The sequence below is a fragment of the Myripristis murdjan genome, chromosome 8 (assembly GCF_902150065.1).
Source record: "Myripristis murdjan chromosome 8, fMyrMur1.1, whole genome shotgun sequence".
NCBI classification, from domain to species: domain Eukaryota; kingdom Metazoa; phylum Chordata; class Actinopteri; order Holocentriformes; family Holocentridae; genus Myripristis; species Myripristis murdjan.
The window spans coordinates 26,916,369-26,937,818 of NC_043987.1; the positions used below are offsets into that span (position 1 = coordinate 26,916,369).

At 45.1% G+C, this 21,450-nt stretch overlaps 3 protein-coding genes across 6 annotated transcripts; 1 reads left to right on the forward strand and 2 right to left on the reverse strand.

The window, feature by feature from the left end:
- Positions 1–60: 60 nt before the first annotated feature.
- LOC115363409 (uncharacterized) lies at positions 61–2,271 on the reverse strand. The gene is made up of 2 exons (XM_030057612.1): positions 1,977–2,271; positions 61–1,682 (listed from the first exon to the last, which is right to left on the reverse strand). Exons 1-2 carry the CDS (start codon positions 2,176–2,178, stop codon positions 1,075–1,077), a joined length of 810 nt encoding a protein of 269 aa, XP_029913472.1. The 5' UTR covers positions 2,179–2,271; the 3' UTR covers positions 61–1,074.
- Positions 1,559–9,970, forward strand: armc5 (armadillo repeat containing 5). Of its 4 annotated transcripts, XM_030057606.1 has the most exons (10): positions 1,559–1,700; positions 1,891–2,001; positions 2,694–2,753; positions 2,985–3,440; positions 3,541–3,571; positions 4,004–4,114; positions 4,546–5,440; positions 6,098–6,906; positions 7,280–7,412; positions 7,813–9,970. In XM_030057606.1, exons 4-10 carry the CDS (start codon positions 3,039–3,041, stop codon positions 9,320–9,322), a joined length of 3,891 nt encoding a protein of 1,296 aa, XP_029913466.1. In that variant the 5' UTR covers positions 1,559–1,700; positions 1,891–2,001; positions 2,694–2,753; positions 2,985–3,038; the 3' UTR covers positions 9,323–9,970. The 4 variants fall into 4 exon arrangements, with proteins under 4 accessions (XP_029913466.1, XP_029913468.1, XP_029913467.1 ...); XM_030057608.1 differs by lacking the exon at positions 2,694–2,753; XM_030057607.1 differs by lacking the exon at positions 1,891–2,001 and having other exon boundaries at positions 1,583–1,700.
- Positions 9,971–10,300: 330 nt separating this feature from the next.
- Positions 10,301–13,897, reverse strand: cox6a2 (cytochrome c oxidase subunit 6A2). The gene is made up of 4 exons (XM_030057613.1): positions 13,744–13,897; positions 13,239–13,311; positions 11,567–11,709; positions 10,301–10,556 (listed from the first exon to the last, which is right to left on the reverse strand). Exons 2-4 carry the CDS (start codon positions 13,309–13,311, stop codon positions 10,467–10,469), a joined length of 306 nt encoding a protein of 101 aa, XP_029913473.1. The 5' UTR covers positions 13,744–13,897; the 3' UTR covers positions 10,301–10,466.
- Positions 13,898–21,450: the final 7,553 nt, after the last annotated feature.

Here is a 21,450-nt window from a genome sequence, read left to right on the forward strand (position 1 = left end):
TCTTGACATTTGGCAACGGGCCTGCAGACATTTAAAAAAACAAAATGACATCAGACTGTGTAAAAGTGTAACTGCATCATTTTTATATCAGTTATGGCTTTACTGATTACAGTAATCCAAGGCATTAACAGCTGCTTTTGATAAATTGCTTATTTTTCTCATTCATATCTGATAATTAGTGTGGCGCAGATGAAGTTCTCCTCAGAGCCTGTATATTAGGTTTCTCTTCCATGGGAACTGCAACAGATACTGCCACTAATTAGATATGTGTATATTAATGTACCATAGAAAATATACGCTATCATGCAAATACAATGAATGAGAGATAATGAAATCCTCAAGGCCACTTTATCACCAGTGAGATTTCTAAGTGGCCCTTGGAAGCACTTCAGTGTGAAATTTTCTTGACAGCCTTGATTATCTCTGCATTATTCAGTCATTTCGTCCCCAAATTACAGGTTCAAGCTCTTGCATAGACCATCTATAAAGCTGGGGATGGAAGGAGAATTATCTGTAAATATTTAATTTTTGAGATTTTGAAATATTTTAGTTTTTTTGATAACATACTGAAACCAACACTTGATGGATATAAATGTTTGATCAGTGTCTGGTGCAGTGGTCAAGAGTTGTCTGTAATAATAATCTTCATATATTTTAGTTTTTCATAATTCTTTCAGCTCAAGCGAACAAGCTCTGCTTTTTCATTTTAGCATAAAGAGTAATAAATGCAAATGCTGAATGGAAAAATAGCAACTAAAAGCCAATTGTATCCATTGGTATTTGATCTGCTGGCTGTTTAAATGAGTTATTTGTGTCAGCGTCCTGGCCATTTTTCATGTCCTGTATTTGGATCTTTGTCTGAATCTGCAATAGAAAAAAAAATGCATTCTCTCTCTGGTACCTGTTGCATTCCCACTTTTCATGTTAAGCTCTGGACAAAGCATTGTGGATACTGCAGCAGCACAGTTAAAAGCAAAAAAAAAAAAAACCCTCTGAAACCCCCGTCAACATGCTGCTATAAAAGTTTGTCATCGATTTAGAGTTTTCAGAGGCAGCTCCAGCTCCAGCTGTGCATCAGTGCCCGTCCTTGACCAGCTGTGCGCTGTTCCTCTGCGCCAGGCTGGAGATGGCCTGGGCCAGGTTGTTGATGGCTTCTATCTTCCTCTCCTCCAGGGCTTTCTGCTGGGCCCACATGTTCATCTTCCTCTCCTGCAGCTCCATGTACAGCTGCAGGACGTCCTGCGGGGGGCGGGAGGGGCAGGAGGGCGCGGCGGTCAGGGGAGGCGTGGGCAGGATGGGGGTGAACCTCTTGCTGGCGATGGCCTTGCCCAGTTTGGTGCCGCTGAGCTTGGCCCGGCGCTGCGCCTCGATCTCCTCCCGGCTCTTTCCCAGCACGTCGTGCATGGCTTTGAAGAACTCCCAGTGCACGCTGCCCGGGCCCAGCCGCCTGGCCCGCTCCGCGTTCTTCCGGTACGTGGCCAGCATGTTCCTCCACTTCAGGTCGCACTCGTAGGCCTTGACGTGGACGTCGCCGACCCCCGACTCCCCCTGCTTGGCGTTCACCTTTTCCGCCACCATCTCCCAAAGTTTCTTCTTCTTGCACACCGGCTGGTCAAAAGCCTGGTCCATCTCCAGGCGGGTGTTGACGAGGTGCCATGTGGCCTGCAGGGTCCACACAAACTCTGCAGAGGGGGAAACAGGTGCATCACGGGGATGGGACTGATTTATTTATTTAACAACAAAATGAGGCAGTTTTTATTTTTGTGCAGAATGAAATTGATATTTGTGGTGTTGTAACATTACACGCAGCCTTAGTATTAGTATTCATATGAGTGACAGTAATTATTTTATTCATTTATTTATTTATTTTTTGACCTGTCATGAATGCAGCCAGGCGCTGATAATGAACTCATCAGGCTCTCCTCGCATCGCCACGGCCGGCTGCAACCTGTTAACTTCAGCCTGGACGCACTAACCTGCTTTTGTCTTGTCGGCATCCAGGTTGGACACCACCGTTTCATTGTCCTCCACTTCCACGTTTTCTGTCACGATAGTCTCGATCACTTCCATGCTTTTTAACCCGCGGCGGTCCCGGTGGAAGCTGTTTGTTTTTATTACTGCTGGATCTATCGTGGAGTTTAACAACCTCTCTGCGGGCACCGATGGATTTTTCCGCATCAAGTAAAACGATGATTATAACAACTTCCCTCGGTGTCTCGGGAGTTGTAGTCCATTTCGGTCATTACGCATGCACGTTTACATGTTTTTAAAGCGCCGCTTGAACTACAATCCCTAAACGCTACGATTTACCACAAGCGAGTTGACATTTTTCACTCTCACGGGGCTTGTAGTTCTTTAAGCGGCGTTTTTACACCGCGAGAACGGAGCGGCGGCGCAAATTAAACTACAAATCCCACGTCAAACGCAGTGGCCCCGCCCCTCCACACCCTGCTCCGTCCCCCGACCGCCTCCCTGTTTTGTTGCTTGGCTAAAGATGGCGTTAACGGCTAACCAAGGCGATTGCTTTTCATTTCACAAAACCCATTCGGCCACTGGTATCAAGTCATTGATGAAATAGAGCTTTAATTCTTCCTTCGAAGTGCAAAAATGTGTTAATTGAGCAAATGCGCCTCCATTATGTAGAATAGCGCCTGTTCGGCCTTCTCACTATGTAGGCCTGTTTTTTTTTTTAGGGAGTGGACCGAAGCAGTTGGAACTCCATCTCCCATCAGCACTAGCGCGTGTAGCGTCAGGTGGTACACATTTCCTTTTTCGTGCTGGTATCTGTAGTTTCCTGACCAGTAATTTAAGTTTGTGGAAACTTTGGAAGCAGAAATGCAAGTGCAATCTGTAAGAGTACATTTGAGCCACATGTTGAATACTTGACTATTAAGTAAATGAGCATTACTGTTATTATTATGACTTTTTCTGTGCTTGATTGTAGGCCTGCTGTTTTGTTTCATGGTGTCTGTATCTGTCCACAGTGACGAGAGGAAAACTGAGCTAAGAGAAGCTGGGGTCTGCCAGGCAGAGAGAGCATGGCGGCAGCACCTGTGCAAGGTAACTGGAAGCAGGCTCGGGGTTCGACCCCCTCCAGAGAGGGACCGCCATCGTCATCACCAGAGTCATCGCTGACCTGGTGCCTGTCTCACCTCTCCAAACCCGGCTTGGCGGCTGAGGACCGGGGCAACGGCCATGCAGAGTCAGGTGGCGGCAGAGAAACGGACAAGAGGTCCAGAGCTGCTCAGTGGCGGGCTCTGGTCGCCATCCGGACGCAGCACATCAAGGGCGGCAGCGCCGGCATCGCCCGGTTCAGAGCTCAGGGGGGCCTCAAGCCCCTCCTGGACCTGCTGAAGCACCCCGAGTGCTCCCGCAAGATCCTGGACCTCGCTCTGAGCATCCTGGCCAACTGCTGCACCGAGCTGGAGACACGAAACGAGGTGAGTGTGAAGGAAGTGAAGTGAAGTGAGGTGGTGGAAGCTGCATTCCTAAATAAAAATCAAATCAAATATTTTACACTTTAAATTTCTTCCATTGTAGGTTCGCAAGCTTGATGGAATAACTATTGTAGGTAAGTGAAAGCACAAATGGTTGTTCTCTTGATGAGCATAAATAATAAATGTTGATATTTTCAGGGCAATATAAAAATAAACGTAAGCAAATATACTATAAAATAGAGATTAATAACATGGTAAATAAAATTGTATCGTATATTCTAATGATAGATATTGCAGTTTGTAAGTGATTCCCAATTTTACTGGTAAATTACATTTTCTCTGAAAAAATGATTTAAAAAAAATATGATGCAATGTTTACAGGGGTCTGTTTTATTATTGTAAATTACCTCTGCAGAATACCATTTGTACCATTTGCGATTTGGATTTTGCACGGGGTCATTCTTAGAATTTCGACAATGTATTTCAATCAAAGTGTCCGGCCCTCCTGTGTAAGCCGCTGCTCTCTGCTGGCACACAATCCTCCTAATGTTTCTTGCCTTCCTCAGTGGACATCCTGAGGAGAAACGTTGCCTTGGAGACGGTCCAAAACAGAGCCGCCAGGGCTTTGGGAAACTTGGCCATGGATCCAGAAAATTCAGCCCTCATCCACTCCGCCGGTCCGTCTGACAAGATCAATGTCAATATGTCTCCCTGCATCATTTTCATCCGGCTGTCATAGATAAGATACTGCTTTAGTGCTACTCGAAGGGATATTGGGTTGTTGGATATTATAGGATAGGAAAGATAAGATTGAGAATGTCATAGAGTCCCTGTTGTCTATGGAGAAGGGCTCTTTATTATTAGACTTACAGGTGTTTGCAGGTAAATATTTACAGTCCAGTGCAAGAGCATGAATTCAGGATGTGTATCTTGAATATTCACATTTTCAGATTTATAGAACAGATGTGCAAATAGTCCATGTTAGCTGTTCAGATCACCAGATTTACAGATGGAGGGAACATGCATGTGTGCAGACATCGTGTTTTTGGAGATATCTTACTGTTTTCTCTGATTGATTATTCACCTTTCTCTCTTTTTCTCCATACAGGTGGTGTTCCCCTTCTCCTCCTCTGTGTGTCTCTTTCCTCCGCTGCGTCCTCCCCGACCGCCGCTCCGACCAAAGCCCCCTGTCCTAAACTGGAGTGCGCCCAGTCAGCTGCCCGGACCCTCCTCTACCTCTCTGATACGCCCTCTAACCGCCTGTCACTGCTCACCCAAGGGACGCTATCCTCCCTCGCCCCTCTCATCGCTCCAGAATACCCCCAGGGGCTGAGGCGGGCGGCCCTCAGGACCCTGCACGAGCTCACCCGGGGCTGCAGCGTCGAATGCGCCAGAGAGGTGTCGCGCTCGGGGGTCCTCGCTCAGCTTGGCGCCATGGCGACGGGCGAGTCCGGCAAACCTTTCGAGGAGCTGGCCCTGAAAACCCTGGCGAACATGTGCTCCCAAGGCTGCCTGCGCCCCCTCGTGGGGTCGCTGGGCGTCATTCAGAAGTTTACAGAGGAGGTTAAAAGGGACCCTCTCAAGTCCGGAGTGTTCCTCAAGGCGCTCTGCTTGTGTTGCAAGGAGGCGGTGAACCGGGCTAAGGTGAAGGAGAGTGGCGGGCTGGAGGTGCTAACCGGCTTCCTGGCTGCCCATCAGAGTCACCCCCTTTCCCGCCTCACCATCCTGGCCTGTGTCGACTTTGTTTACGACGAATCTGCCATGGAGCAGTTGCAAGAATTAGGGCTGGTCCCTCTGCTTGTCGCCCGACTGGTCGAGTTCACCAAAGGGGAGGAGCCGTCCGCCGAGAAGACGGACGTCAGCTTCATCTCCAGCATGTCTCCCACCGAGCTGCTGCCCTCGTCCTGTTTTGATTCCTTCGACTTCCCTCCTCCTGAAGGCCACAGGAAGGAGGAGGCCGGCAGAGAGCAAAGCCTCGGTTCATCCAGCTTTCAGAGTCTCAGGTACGCAAAACGAAGCAGAGAGCACCGCAAAACCTTCACAAGTCATTTAGTCTTCATATTCGGTCTTAATTCTTGTTTAATCTTCCAGTGGGATGAGGTAATCTCACTTGTTTACAGTGCTAATCAGCATGTTTCTAGAATTTTTTTTTTTTTGATCAAATCAACAGTCCATTAGTACCAGTTTTCTTCATCATACTTCTTATGGGCTGATCTGCTTTATTCTGCCTTGTGTCAGCATATTTTTACTAGTGATGGGGAAAAAACTCACTTAAGTATCATGATTTTTTTTTTAATGATTTTTTTTTTAATTTCTAAATTGATATGATTCAAAAACAAAAATAACAAATTGTAATATTGAATCGCAATACAAATTGAATTGGCACCCAAGTATCATGATAGTATGGACTCATAATAAGATAAGCATGCCGTCCTGACCTTAATTTATACATATTCCTAATAAAATTTCAGAATCAAGTAAAACTACATCATAAATTAGTGGGATTATCTCATCCCATTGGCAGACAGAATAAGATTTTAACCCTGAATATCAGACTAAATGACTTGTTAAAATGTCGATTTCTTGCAGAGTAATGATTTGGGTTTTCAACTGTTCTCTGATCTAAATCTACATGTGTATTTTTGTTGCTTCCTCTCCAGGTCTTGGCTGGTGTCTGAGGGTCTGATCTCCTCTGAGGGGGATCTGCTGGATTCATCCGGCGGAGTGGAGGGGGACTGGGCCAGCCTTCAGATCACACCCTCTTCATCCCCTCAAACTCCCCTCCCAAACCCCGATTCCTCTCTCAAAAGCCCCTCCTCTTTGCATCCTGTCACCCCCTCTGCTTCCAAATCAGTAGCTCCGCATGCCCCCGTGTCCTCCTCAGCCCTGCACCAACTATCATCGCCATCGAAAAACGCTGATCCGCCTCCTTCCTCTGCTCAGCCATCCTGTGCGCTCACGCCTCCGGTTCAGCTCAGCTCTCCCTCAGGACTTTCCTCTCCCACGAAAACACCTCAAACTCCCGTCTCCCCGTCAAAATTCTCCTCCCCTCAAAGGAAAAGGCCACGGGTTCATTCATCAACACGCTTGGCGAAGGTCACTCTTGACACGCCTCCCTCTGCGCCCCGAGTGATGGCGTACCACCACCCGTACCACCCCGAACCCTGGACGCCCGAGTCTCCCATCCTGCTGCTGCTGTCCCGCTTCTCCCACGCCACCGACCCGAGTGCCGCCCTGGTCAACTCGGGCATCATCTCCGGCCTGCTCTTCTACCTCACCCAGCACCAAGACCCCAGCAGCAGGTGCTTCCGCCTGCTGTGCCGACTGAGCTGCAACCCAAACTGTTTGCAGGCGCTGGTCCGAACCGGCTCGGTGGCGCTGATTCGGCACCATCTCTGCCAGGGGAAGAGCGGGTTGGAGAGGGAGGAGAGGCAGATGGACCGAGTCAAAGCCAAAGTTAACCAGCTGGGTAAGATGCCACAAGAAGCCGTGCTATACTGTGATTTCAGAGCAGCAACAAGGTGCTGTTTGATGTAAAATCCTTTTAGCAGTTTAAAAATCACTGTAACATGTAGCTTCGGGGGACTAAACTGCTGGTATTGCACCATTGAATTTTTTAAAAGAGAATGCTGATGTTAAATGATTCTTGTTTATAATTGATAAATGATGATTAAATGTTAGAGTTATATAATGCAATATATTTCTTCAATACCAGCTTAACACAGTGGTTGTTAAACAGCACATCAGCATCAGTATGACAGTTACATTGAACAGTGGTCGAAATTCATTGAAACCGTCTGTTTGTTACATAATTGTTTACAATGTCTGGTCCATTTCTGCAGGCCTCGCTCTCCTCAGTAATCTGCGTGTGCAGAGTGAGTCCGGCTTTGGCTCGGGGGTTTTGGCCCATGTGATGCTGTCTGGCTCCGAGTCAGACAAGATGAACTGTGCACTTTCTCTGCCTCTAATAAACAGGTGAGCAGCAGGGTTACCTCAGTGGGGAGGACTGGACAAGGAAGATGCATAGACGTGTGCTTTGTGATAAAGTGCATGCCCTTGGATGCGATGTAGGGCGTGTGCACGGTTAAATATGATCTGTAAGGCTTCAGTTTTAGAGGTCATAAAAATTTCTTAGCAGCTACAGTGTTTTCTTTCATTTTAACATCCATTTCAATTGTAAAATTGGTCTCTTGTTTCTTTTGCCATTAAATAGCTCTTAGAAATTAGATTAGATTTAACTTAATGAAACTTGTAGACACCTTGCAATTAGGTGGACAGTTTACAAGGTTAATTACTTGTTGAGATAAGCACTGGCCTGAGGATTTGGAATAATCACATTATATAATGTTTGACAAAATCGCTTTTCCTCTCACAGTAACAAAGCCCTTTTGAAGAAACTTCTTTTGGACAACGGTGGACTGCTCTTGGCCCTGCAGCCTCTGGGCTGCAGCGAAGACGACACTGAGGAAGACCACACTTTTGAATGTGGAAGGCTGCTCTCTGATTGGTTAAATTCACCTCATTTAGGCCTGACCTCCCAGCTCCACTCTCTGTACTTTTCTCTCCTGATTGGATGCCTGTCGAGCCTGGTGGGCGGCATCAAATTGGAGCTTGACAAAAAACACCTCAGCCCAGTTAAAAAACAGTCTGTCATTGAAACTGGTGGTTTGCCTCCTCCCTTGAAAAAGCCTCGGCTGGCTGACACTTGTCCTTACCGTGACTCGAACTTTGACCTCCTGTTCTTGCTGGACGACGGGACACAGGTATCAGCCAACAGGGAAGCCGTGGCGGGGGTGGAAGGGACGGACTGGGTCGGTTCTGAATACTTCAGGGCTTTGTTGAGGGGCGGGTTTGACGAAGCCCAGGGCAGCGCAGGAGGAGCCATCCCCATCAAGGACGTCAGCAGAGGAATGCTGCTACCGGTGCTGCATTACCTGCATGGCTGTCGCCTCACAAACGACACAGAAACCTCAGAGGACCAGTTTGGAAACAATGGGGCAGCCACAGGGGGACATTGTCAGCTTTTGGGATCTTTGGCCCATGAAGGACTGGGCATCTGCCAGGGGGAGACAGAGGACGACTTCATGGAGGAGCTGGCTTTCGAGAAAACGCCTCTGGGTGAGATGATGACGGGAGCGTGCCGGTTCCTGGTGACCGAGCTGCAGAGAGAGGTGGAGGATCTCTGCGTGTCTCTTCTGTCCTGCTCTGGCAGGGCTGCGAGCCGAGGTGCGTCGGCTCCCACAGGGGACGATGCAGGAAGGTCTGAATGTAAAATGGAGGAAGAATGCCAGGAGGTGGAGTCGGCTGATGAGAGCCTGGCTAGCCAAACATCTGAGTTAGAGCTGAGTGGTCTTGAGACAGAATTTTTACCAGGACAGGTGGAGAAACCAAACAATCCCGTATCTAGCTCCCCACACCGGGCAGACAGTAAACAGCCCACCGGATCTGGACCAGTCCGAAAGGCCAGCAGGGCGTTCAGCACAGCTTCAGACTGTAAGACGATCTCATGCGTAACTCCGATTCCCAAATCAAGCTGTGCGTCAAACTCAGACAAATCGTTGCATCCAGCAGAGGTGAAGTTAAGACCAAAGAACTTGCTGACGAGCTCGGCCGCTCAGGACTCCTCCTCCTCCTCGAAAGCCGGTGCTGGAGGTTGGGCCCTGGCTGCTCTGCTCCCACAGGTGTACTGGTTCTCCCAGCGCTACAGCTACCCTGCACTGGGCAGGGCTTGCCTGTCTGTCCTGCTGGGCTGTCAGGACTCCCCCGGGCTCTTCCCCTCCTCCTCCTCCGCTGGGGATTGCCTTTGCAGGCTGGCCAGAGAGGCTGACTGCACCGAGACTCTGAAACGGGATCTGCTGAGTCTGGTCACGTTAGCTCTGAGCTGAACGAGGACTGAAATGCTGTTCAGGTGTGACTGGTGACATGAAGTCACACGATGTGAGAGTTGACTTGAGGGCTCATTATAATGCACCGGGAAAGTTACCATTATGATAATCCATCATGAGTTTATCTGAATAGTACAAATGCTGGTTTTGACAGCATGATGCCTGAGGACATGCTGTATGTCTTATTTCAAATTATTTGTTTACAGAATTGACTGATCTTTGATTTTTATTTTCATAATTTGGAGGCAAATTTATTTTCAGTCTAGCTTTGATGTAAATTGATATACTGTAGCATAGTTTCCCTGTCCCAGCATGACATAATGTAACAAATTGTATTATAATTTACTGTTGCTCCATTAATTTCTAATGACATTTGTATTTGTATGTTTCATATATATCTATATCTGCAGATATAGATATATATATATATTTTTCATTTAGGGAAAAATTGAGTGAATGTCAGCACATTTGTTAAGTGTCATTTAGCTGGAAATACTGGAATTATCAGGGTTGGTCTAGGTGCCATTTGTTTATTCTGTACATAGAGATGAAGAGTAGCAGAGATTGCGATAGCACATAAATATATAAACATAGATTTCACCTGTTCCATGTAAAATCATGGCTCTGAATAAATACCTTGGAACACCACTTTGTGTTGTCTGTCGTTTGAGCTCAGGCCTTCTGTGGTATAAAGATCAGAGGAATGTTTTTTTTTTTTTTTTTTTTTTTTTTTTGCAGCAGCAGCAGTGAGTGGACCCCCCTCATATTTAAGTTTAGTAGAGAATAATATCCATCTATGTATTTTTAAGCCGTAAAACCTTTAGTGTGTGAATGTGAAACATTACCCTGAATGTACTATTATAATCATACTATTGTCTAAAAAGTGGTTCACACCGCACCTTGAAATGCCTTAGAATGCACATAGCCAACAGTACAGGTGATGAGATGGCAAGAATAAAAACAAAATGCCACTGGTAATGCCGGAGAAAGTATGGTTTTATTCTGTCTGGCAGCATCACGTGACGTCGGTGCTGCTTGGCCCCTGGGTCAGAATAATTAAGCCAGGTTTACATTACAGATTGGGGTTTTTTTTAAAGTACATTGCAGTCATTGTTGGCGGGGAACGTCTCAGAAAGCCGTTCCATCAGTGGTGGGAGTCCTCGTAGCCGTCAGGGAGAGGGTTGGTGTGTGGGTTGTGGAAGAGAGAGTGGTTTCCGTCTCCCCAGGGAAATTTCTGGAAGGAGACGAATCACCTTGTTAGTCAAGATTCAACACTGCTGAGGGAACATACACTCACCAGCCACTTTATTAGGTGCACCTGTTCAGCTACTCATTAACACAAATATCTCATCAGACAATTTAGGCATGAGACACGGTCAAGAGGATCTGCTGGAGTTCAAACCGAGCATCAGAACGGTGGAGGAAAGGTGCTTTAAGTGACTTTGAGCATGACATGGTTGTTGGTGCAAGACGGGCTGGTCTGAGTTTTTCAGAAACTGCTGATCTGCTGGGATTTTCACGCACACAACCATCTCTAGGGTTTACAGAGAACAAGAGAAAGAGAGAAATGTCGAATCTTGAGGCAGATGGGCTACAGCAGCAGAAGACCACACCGGCTGCCACTCCTGTCAGCTGAGAACAGGAAACTGAGGCTACAGTTCACACAGACTCATCAAACCTGGACAATAGAAAACTGGAAAAACGTCGCCTGGTCTGATGAGTCTCTATTACAGGATCCACCCTGTCTTGCATTGTTTAAATGCCACAGCCATCCTGAGTGTTGTAGCTGACCATGTCCATACCTTTCTGATCAGAGTGTATCCATGCAATAAACATCTCAAACCCATTTCTCGAATACGACAGTGAGTTCACTGGACTCAGATGGCCTCCACAGTCACCAGATCTCAGTCCAGTAAGATCACCTTTGGGATGTGATGGAGCGGGAGATTGGCATCATGGATGTGCAGCGGACAGATCTGCAGCAGCTGTGTGATGCTGTCGTGTCAAAATGGACCAAAATCTCTGAGGAATGTCTCCAGCACCTTGTTGAATCTATGCCACAAATAATTAAGGCAGCTCTTAAGGTAAAATGCTGTCCAACCTGGTACCAGCAAGGTGCACCTAATGAAGTGGCCGCTGAGTGCATTAACTAAAGAATATCATGTTTATGTATGGCTATAGCAGGAGGAGGATATGTACTTGATAAAGATTTGCACCCAACAGGTGGTTTAAAGTGAGGCTCACCTTGGTGCGGATACGCAGGTGAGGGTACGCCACAAACTCTGGCGGCCCATGGGAGTGCGCCACCATCTTCATGTAGGCGTTGATCATGCACACGGTAACACCGGGGACGGCCAGCACGATCGTCAGCATCTTCCAGGTCTTGGCTGTGGAAATCAGAACCAAAGCAAATGTTAAACCAAGACTTTCCCAGTTCTGCATGATGTGTCTGCATCTTGTCGCAGTAAATCACATGAAAAAGAATGAATGAAAAAGGAGAAAATAAACCTTTGAGACAGTTGTGGCATTAGCTGCACTCTAATTTCAAAATAAAATCAAAAAACTAAAGAGTAGTATAGTAGAGTTTCAGTAGAAATTGTGAGGTACGGTTGAGGTAAAATGTGTCACTAAAGGTCAGCTGTCCACCAGCAGCAGTTTTTTTTTTTTTTTAGTTTACTGGAGAGAGAAAGGCTTAATCAATTGCAGTATGAACTTACAGCTTTATATGCACTGTATGTACATTTATATTTTTGATTTACATATCAGAGGTGCTGAATATTGTTGATTTATTTAAAGGGGTAAAAGTGATTCCAACACATTTTTTTCATGTCATTTCAGTCACTTTAGTTTTTAGTTTATACAGGTTATACACTCACTGTTACCCTCAATAATAATAATAAAAAAAAAGTATGGTGCATAACACAAATACTAGACCTGTGTTAAACACTGACCGCTCCAAATATCTTTAGTGGAAAGAGCTGTTTGTCATGTCGGTGGTTTTTTAATCTCCTAATCTTGATAGTTCCAGTTCATTCACTCAGGAACTAAAGAAGCAGCTCATTAATCAAACATGTGAGGTTTTTTTTTTCTTTCTTTTTTTTTGGGTAAATGTGTTAACTTTACTGTCACCCACTTCACCTTCTCACTTCAGGTTTTAAAGGGTTTCTAAAATGCCGGTTGCCTTATAGTGCAGTGTCTTCACGTGATGTATTGGCTCTAATCAAATTGTCTAATATGTAATATATTTAGGATCTTTTTTTTTTTTTTCTTTTTTTTTTGGATGACTTTGAATTTGTCGCTTTTGTCGCTGTGGCTCTTAATATTGTTTGACATTTTAAGTGTTTTAGAGAAACTGCCTGTTAATGTTCTGGCTGCGGGCTGCAGATGAAAATGAGCCAATTTCGTCTTACGCTGACCCATTTACATTTTCCTTTTCAGTTGTTGATTAATGTGCATTGTCTCTTTACAAACAAACAAACAAACAAACAAAGGTGCCGATTATCTCACAATTCAGTGTGTGTCTTGAATTAAATTGCCTTGTATTCAGTTCTTTTCAACTTTATTTTTTCTTAGTGTAAAAGGGAGTGCTGATGCAGCCTAGGGGCACAGTAGAAGCGTACTGGAAAAAAATGAATTTACAGTGGATTTCTTCCTACAAAGACCCTTGTGTACCAGTAATAAACATCATTCCAGGTTATTTAACAGACCTACTATTTATACCCTCATGCATCAAACTGCAATAATACAGCAGGACACAGTCATGGCAAGGACGTGGAGGTAGTTTGCCAGCCTTGCAGACATTTGAGTTAATGTTCAACACAAGGCAGATGTGTGCATGTGCTCTGAAACTGCAGGATCTGGAGGCCGGCGAGCTGATTTACTGCATGAAGGAAACAATGAAGACACACTGACTGACCCCCTCCTTCCTTTCCGTGCGATGCAGCGGCAAACACCCGACGGGCCACCATGGCAGTCGGAGACAGAGCCATCTGTTCAAGGTGAAGAGGGAGACGAGCGTCAAAACACAACGCAGGAGAGAAAATCTGCAGGATCATACGTCCACACTTCAGCATGACGTATGTACAGGAGCCAGCCTCGCACATTCATGCATTGTGCAACATAATGAACATATCTGACTGATCAACAGGTTGCTCATAACCTTTAATCCCAACCGAAACAAAACAAACAGGTAGAACTTCTCTGAATAAATCAACTCAGCATAAGAAAACAGACACATTAACAAGCCAGCAAGTCTAATCTCTGGTTAAAGTTATGTTTAAAAAGGACAATCTAATATCGTACGAGCAACAGACCATGCAGAGGATAAGTGAGGCTGAATGTGGGCCTGCTCATGTTATTAAATATCAACAACACTGCGCACCTTCTCTGGGTAAATGTAAGCAAAGCAGAGCAGAACTTACTGTTTTTTTTTTGATCCACACAATATTCAGCAGGCTTTGTTTTCCTCCTGTTTCTCTGTCAAATCCCTCGCTTTAATTTTCTGTTTCTGCGTCTTCCTACTTGTTTGTCCTTCAGTCTGTCCTGAGCTGAACCCAGTGGTGAGACTCCTCCCCATCTGAAACTGTCCCTGCGCCAGAAAGCATTTATATTTGGGCGAGTGCAAAGGCTGGTAGATACGTGACAAAGAGGAAAAGAGAAGGCGGGGTCTGTGTGTGTTTTTGGTCCCGGTAGAGATAATGTCAGGTGAACCTAAAGCACTAGGACCTTTATTATTCCTTATTAATGCTCAATGCTGCAGGAGAATGCACATGGTTGATATGTTATGTTTATCTACCTGAGGCTACAAGTGAAATCTACCTGATTAACCGGAGATTGACGGCAGCATTGGAGTGCATTCAGCTCTTAGAGCCACTCAGAGAAATCAGCCATAACTCACTTGTTGCAACCCAACATGCTCCCGGTTTATTTTGCTCTTGAAATTCATTGCTCACTCTGTGGCTTTAAAAGATTAAAACAGTCCTGGTTGGCTTGCATTGAACCTGAATGGGCCCGCTCTGACATCTTGAGGTAAAATATTTCATTTGGTAGCAGTTCAGGCGTATCCTCACCTGTAAGTCAGTTATTATAGGATCTTTTATTAAAAAAAAAAAAAAAAAACAATCAACCAATGCTTCTCCCTCCAAAACTAAGAAGAATACAGGATCCTCATCACGTTGGATGGGAAGTGTGTCAAACATTTTGGTTGGCCCACAGGAAGTAACAAAAATCACATGACAAGCAAAAAAAAAAAGTGTTTCACATCGATGACATTTAATTTTGATAGTGCATTGATAACAGGGCAGCCTTAAAGGCACAGCTGGAAGATGTGCAGAGGGGTGTAACGTGTTGAGGGCATGTGAGGTTGCAGTCGCTTTAAACAGTCGGGGCTTAAGACTGACATGAGTGCCACCTAACCTCTGAGCTGATCGCCCTTTCGGTGAACCTGGATCCTCTTCACACCTGGATTCAGTCCAGCGGGTCCCACAGAGCCAGTTCATAAATAGCTCCCAGTCTGTCTGAGAGGAGCACGGATGGCTCTGATCTTTGGCCAATCAGGGTGCAGGGCAGTGACCGCTCAACATTTAGGAGTGATGTGTAAAGTTAAGAGCACAGGTTTTTACCTCAGAAGCGTTACAGGTGAACTGCCTCTGGAGGTAATGTAAACTCTCCACCAGATGGGGCAGTGTGACTATCACTAAACCCTCCGAGATGCCTCTGTACCTCTGCTCACTTGTGCTCTACAGGGTCACCACAGCTGTGGGGTTCCTCTTCACTGATTTACCTACAAACTAGTTCATAGACCGCTGGAGTTCACCATTATCACCTGAGGATGTTTGGTGAGACGGTGATGGAGCAGCACTATGGGGTAGAGTCCAGGCTACACCTTAAAGTTCATTAACATGACTTAAGATACAAGAGGCAGGTTTGCGGTTTGTGTCAGAGTATGTCAGCGTAAGTTATCGAATGAATATTGTGGCTGAAATGACTTCAACGTTAAATTGCACTTCTGAGTGGACGGGCTAAAGTTGTTCTCACATCCAAGGAAACATCTTGTAAGAATATAAACCCGTCCATTCAAACGCTTCCTCATCTTTATCATTATATCACACAGGGAAAAAAAAAATAGGCATCGTCAAACATTTGCCATTATTCCTCTGCGACTGCACTTTTCCAGCCTTTTCTGTTAAGTCCCGATTTTTACACCATTAGTAATGTGTTTGCCATCTCTGTCTGAGCAGTTTGAGGCTCCAGTGCAAACAGCAGCGAGAGCCAGGGCTGATGTCAGTCAGGCTTGGGTTTAGTCAGGCAGGCGGCCAGTCTGAACGTCTAGGACTCGTGTTATTGTGGGCAGAGGTTACTATAAGTGTCACCAGACCTGTCCGAGCAGATAGACACACCGATAGACGCACGCAGGCGTGAGGGTGCCGCAGGTGTGTCACTGCAGCTCGTGAGGCTCCAGATTCTGCAAAAGTGAAATCTCTTGTAATGATCCAGTTTGCATGTGACAGGAGGTTATTGCAAGAATGATGACAAAAAAATGAGGAAAACCTGAGTTACATCACCAGTTACACACTCAACTTGATCCCACTCAGAGAACAGATCAGCACTAAATCACGTTTTTGTCCTGGAAACATGACGGTCCTGTAAACAAACAGCATTATCATTTCAACATTTTTCAAATTCAGTCTTGCATCTGCCTTTAAGTTCAGAAAATCGTTGCTCTTACATAGGCCGAAACTTTCCAGCCAGAAAAAAAACTCAGCCGGTGATATCAAAGCAGGTACTTTGCCTTTGACAGCATGAAAAGCTTTGTGATCACTGTTTTGTGAACTGTTTCCACCTCCAAGTAGAGACGGGCGAGCCGTTAAAATGCCACTTTCCTCTCTCCCACAACGCTTGTCCACATCTGAGAATATGTCACTGCTGCCGGGAAAAACGCCCCAAAATGTCAACGTCTCAGGAGCAAAAAAGCCCCTAACAGTCCAAAATGTATTTTTCTTTTAGGTTACCTGATTGATTTTGAAGCAGACTCATAAGGCTAGTGGTAACTGAACTTTCTAAACCTCAGTTACTGCAATCATGCCTCCTTTGACCGGCCCACAATGAGAGTATGGTGTTTGCATGGGTCCTGTCTTACTTGCAATACTGTTTTTTTTTATTCTTGTGTGCATGTGATCATGTTCAATGTCATATGTGTCACTGACGCTAGCGAGGCCTGTGTCTTCCTCCTGAGGCGAGTCGCTCTCCTGTCCTTCTCCTGCCACTATGATGGATAGCCACGTTGCAGATTGGACCAATTCAAAGTTGAATTAGATGACGGATAGTGTTTTCACCAGAGGGGTGGGGTCGTACACACAGCGGCCTCATGAAACATCCACACTCGATGCAACAAAGTGTACACCAGATGTTCACATGGAGTCATGCAGCGGTAAATAAAAAGGAAATAAATAATGACCTTCAGCATACGGTATGCAACTGCCAATATACTGTAAGACAATGTAATAATATTTTCAGGACAAACTTTTTTTTGTCTCCTTAATTTATATAATCAGAGCCTAAAAAGATGGGTGTACTGTATTTTGCAATTAAAAAATAAAGGGTGTGTTTTGGTTGGTTTAGCCATCACTATTTCCCTGCAGACACAAACACTTTTCTCTTATTCTTCAAATCCCAAGATGAAGACAGCTGTGGATTGTGCGGCCGTTGCAGAAAGTGTGTGCTCTGCTGGATGGGGGTCAAAGCAGACCTCGGCCGGTCTGGCAGGTTGTCCCGTCTCTGCCTTACAAATTTGTCTGGTTCTCGTTTGTTTTTTTCAAACTTTGTAAAAGTCGTGTGCATTCCCTTCAGTGCGTCTAACATCTACCCTCTTGATTGAATTCCTGTTTTTTTTTGGACAGAAACAGTATGACTGCCATACATTTTTTCCTGCTCTTTCCATCGTGCACTCTCTCAGAGCGTCATTTCAAGCAGCATTTAAAATCCAGACATTGCACCCTGTGAAACATGCAAACTCTGTGGAGCATTTGATCGGGGCCTTGCGCCGCTGCACTAACAAGACAAGTGAATTCAACTTAACACACACATCAAATGTCAAAGTATTTGATTCTCTGCAGTGTGTGGTGGGCTGCAACAGAGATAAAGACCGACAGAAGTTCACATCCTACAGGTTCGGATCCCTATGATCTCATCACTGGGAGGAGGATAGGCAAAGGATGGAGGCTTTGCGCAGACACACCTTAATGTGAAATTCTTTGAAAGTCCACACTGTAAACAGTATGGACAGGTTTGGTATGCCGGCCCACACGAGGCAGGTCGAGGCTTCTCTAGGAGTCAGAACAGGAGAGAGACAGAAGGCATGGGTTTACTTCAAACTCTTAATATCTATTCATTGCTGGCAGTGTGCAATAGCTGTAGCATCAAGCACTGAACAAGAAGATCATAGGAGTCATTTTAAAGGTGCATTGTGTGAAACTGAGGGTTGAATGAAGTGGAGACCTTTTAGCAAGTGGGTCTATCACCAATACTGATGCGTGGATCGGCTCCAAAATCCACATGCATGTATAAATTACTCACCCGCCCGAATTTTTTCTCTGATTTGGAGATCGGCATGGATATTTCACTTCACCTCTATCTTTCCCTATGGTGCTTTTTAAATTACATCAAGCAGCGCAAGCTTTACTGGTGATTTCTTTATTGTGTGTTATTGATTGATGTAGGAGTGTTTTCTTTAATGATTTGCTTTACTTTGAAGATTAGAGAGGCTGCTTTCTGTCGTTATAAACTTGACAGGACAAAAGAAACTCCCCAAGGGTAGACAGATTTAAATTTCTAGCTCTTGAAATAGTTTTTTTTTTTAGACAGCTATGGTGGAGCTCAGGATTTATCAGGAGGGCAGCTGCTTTATTCCAGACAATTAATTTGTGTAAACCTGGACTGTGCGTGCGACCTTTCGGATGTGTAGAAGAACACAAAACATCAACTAACATTAGATCGTGACCATTTCTGTCGGTGATTCTGGAGATTTAAATAATCAGTGAAGTTACACCGCTGTGCCTTGTCTGTAAATACACACGGCATCTCTCTTCATGGGGAGACACAGTTATTGTTTTTGCTGCAAACATTTAATAAGCTCAAGAGAGATTTTTTTTTTTTCACCCACTCACAACCTATCCGAAATAAACCAGAATGTTAATTTTTTTGACTCAAACTGCCCAATCTGTGGATTATCGGCAGCTATACCTGCAATCTGTGCATCACTAATCGACAACCTGTAGACTAGCACAAGACAAGCTGCCACAGTGCAACACATGCCCACGCCAATGAGGTTAATGTTAGTGAAAGTGACGGGAGGGAGGTGTGTTTTGCACTAGTCTGCAGGCTACAGACAGACCATTCTCCGCCTTAAACTCACCTGACAAAAATAGTGAATAAGCACAAAATTATGAGGTTGAGTCTACATGGTTATAATAAATAAATTAAATGAATGAAGACTGCACATTTGTCCCTACAACGCAGGCCATTTATTCAGGGTTATATCACCAACATGTTTCAGTTTGTTTCCTCCGGTTTCTCGTGTTCACCCTGAAGAAAGCAAACTGCCGAAACACAATGCTCATATAACTCTAAATAAATCGCCTACTTTGTATGGAGAGAAGTGTGCAACCTTCATTTACTTGATTGTTATGACTTTGGATCAATGGTGTGATTTTGGGTGTGTGGTCTAATCTACCCCTGAGTCAATGTGGCTCTCATCTCTCGGCAAAGGCTCGCTGATAAATTACGTGTTTATTCCACTTTTTTTTTTTTTTTGTGAGTCTGAACGGCCCTTACCTCAATCGACCCCCCAATTCTGCCTAGTGCACCTTTAAACTGATAAAATCTTGAATCTTGTTTGCCGGTCGTGTGGTTTTCCTCCCAAGGTCATGCAGTTGTTTTATTGTAATCAAATCTGAATTGTCCTGAGCGTCTCACATTGCTGCTTCGTGTCATGCAGAGAAACTGAAGAGCTGTCAGTTTATTTTGCAGAGGGGGACAATGTGCTGAAGTAAAAGCCTGAGCTGCTGTAAAAGTAGAAGGGTGTGATGTGTGTGTCTGCCTCCCTGTTATTTTTTTTATATGTCTGGGTTAGACAGGGATCCTGCCTGTCTGCTCTTGGCTGTAGACACTTGAACAAACCATGAGCACCAAGAATCCCCCATCAATATTGTCCCAGTCTGACGGAGCCAGCGAGGGTTTTTGGACGGGAAACGGGGGGCGCGATGCGAGAGCGGACATGACTTTACAGTGGAAACTTCCATACACTGTCACTTAAATCAACAGGTCGCATGCAAATAGAGACGCTTGTGGATGGAATGACGCCTATTATCTACAATGTGGACATTTTTTTTTAACAGTCTATTAGCAGGACAACTTATTGACAAGTTCCACTTAAGTTGCTCAAGGCATTTTCAATTCAACAGAGGTGGAAATTTACCACCGACTGACTGCTGCAGGCTGTGCGCGAAAGCCTCTTCAACTCCGCCCGTCCCATTAGTGGGTTCGTCATTACAAGTGCACGCTGTGTGGCTGAGCTGTGTTCAAACCGTGCAAGCTTGATTTTAAATTCTAATGGAGATCCCAAGGTTTCCAAAGATACCTAACATGTCCTGCTGAATGACGCGGAAATCTGTGGAAAATGATGCACAAAATATCCAGATATTTTCCGTTTGATGTGACGCGGCAGCCGTGAAACAGCGGCATCTTGGCTTTGAATCTGCACTCAATAGAAGTGTGATGCAACTTCAATGAAGTGTTGCAGCCAGCAGATACAGGATGAGGATGTGACATTGTCGTAATATAGAGGAAATGTTTTTTTGTTTTTTTTTTTCTAACTTTGAGGTTACTTACAGGGAAGTTTAAGGAAAATAAGGGTTCAGGGTGTTAATAATGAGCGGAAGTGAGGGCTGGTTTCAGTGTCTTGAAAGCAGCAGGATGCAGATCCACCTCACTTGAACCAGATATGATGGACTGCATATGCAGCACCAGGGACCGGTTAATTATGAGTTGGCCCAAGAACATCAGCTCATCTAGATTAATTGTCTGAATATCCCAGTAAATTGGAGTTCTCTGTAATTACTTCAGTGATAGCCAGCTTTAATGGACTTCACCGTTGCCTCTTTGCCTGACCTGCGGGGCAGGACGCTGTAGATCACTGGACCGCGCCAGGCGTGCTGTGTCAGGCCATTTTTATGTACTAAGCGTTTGGCAGAGTAATGCCAATTTGGCCCGTTCTGTATGTGCCCGTCTCTCCTTCCTACCTCAAACTCTTTCATCAGACTGCATTCCATAGGAAAGTTTACACAATCCCGTCCCCTCCACCTCTTGGCATCCCCGCTCCGGCTGATCCCAAAGCGGCTCACAACTTGGTGTTGAGGGGTCATCCTGGGTAATGTTGAAGTCCCACTTCATTCTCAGCCGCCTGATTGGAGTTCAAGTTTCAGTTTATCATTTAGTAGGTGTTAGTAATGTCTTTGAAAACAAAATGTACTCTGCTGGCCGCGAAGATGATTTATTGTAAGCAGAGTTCACATCAGACCTTGACTGTTCCCCACCGTCTGTCCTGAGCTGCCCAGGCAGACCAGGTCCAGACTGAAACACCAGCAGAGAGACATGTGGACCGTCTGTAGCTCTTTGTGTTCTTCTCACATTTTGGATATGCCACATGGAGCTGAACACTAATACTCAGCCCCCCCACCAGGGTGGCTCACTTCACCTTAGTAGTTGGCAGCAGCGAGGTGCTGGAAGAGCATGAAACCATCAATAAACATGACAACTGGAGTCCCCAGTCTGTGGCTGGCAAAGAAAGAACGCATGCCAGTAAGACAAATTCAGTGCTGAAGTTACGTAATGTGCAGCATGATGTCAGAAGTGCCGGTCAAGTCATTTAGCGTCATATTCAGTCTTCAAATCTTTTTTTTTTTGTGAAAACAAGTGAGAAAAAATCTGCCAGTGGAATGACATAATCCCACTTCTAATGCTAATTAACTCGATTTCTGAATTTTCTTGAATTAAGTGGCATTTTCTTGATCTGCCTTACTCTGCCTTGCTTCAACATATTGATACTTATTCCCATGAAATTTTGTATTTTT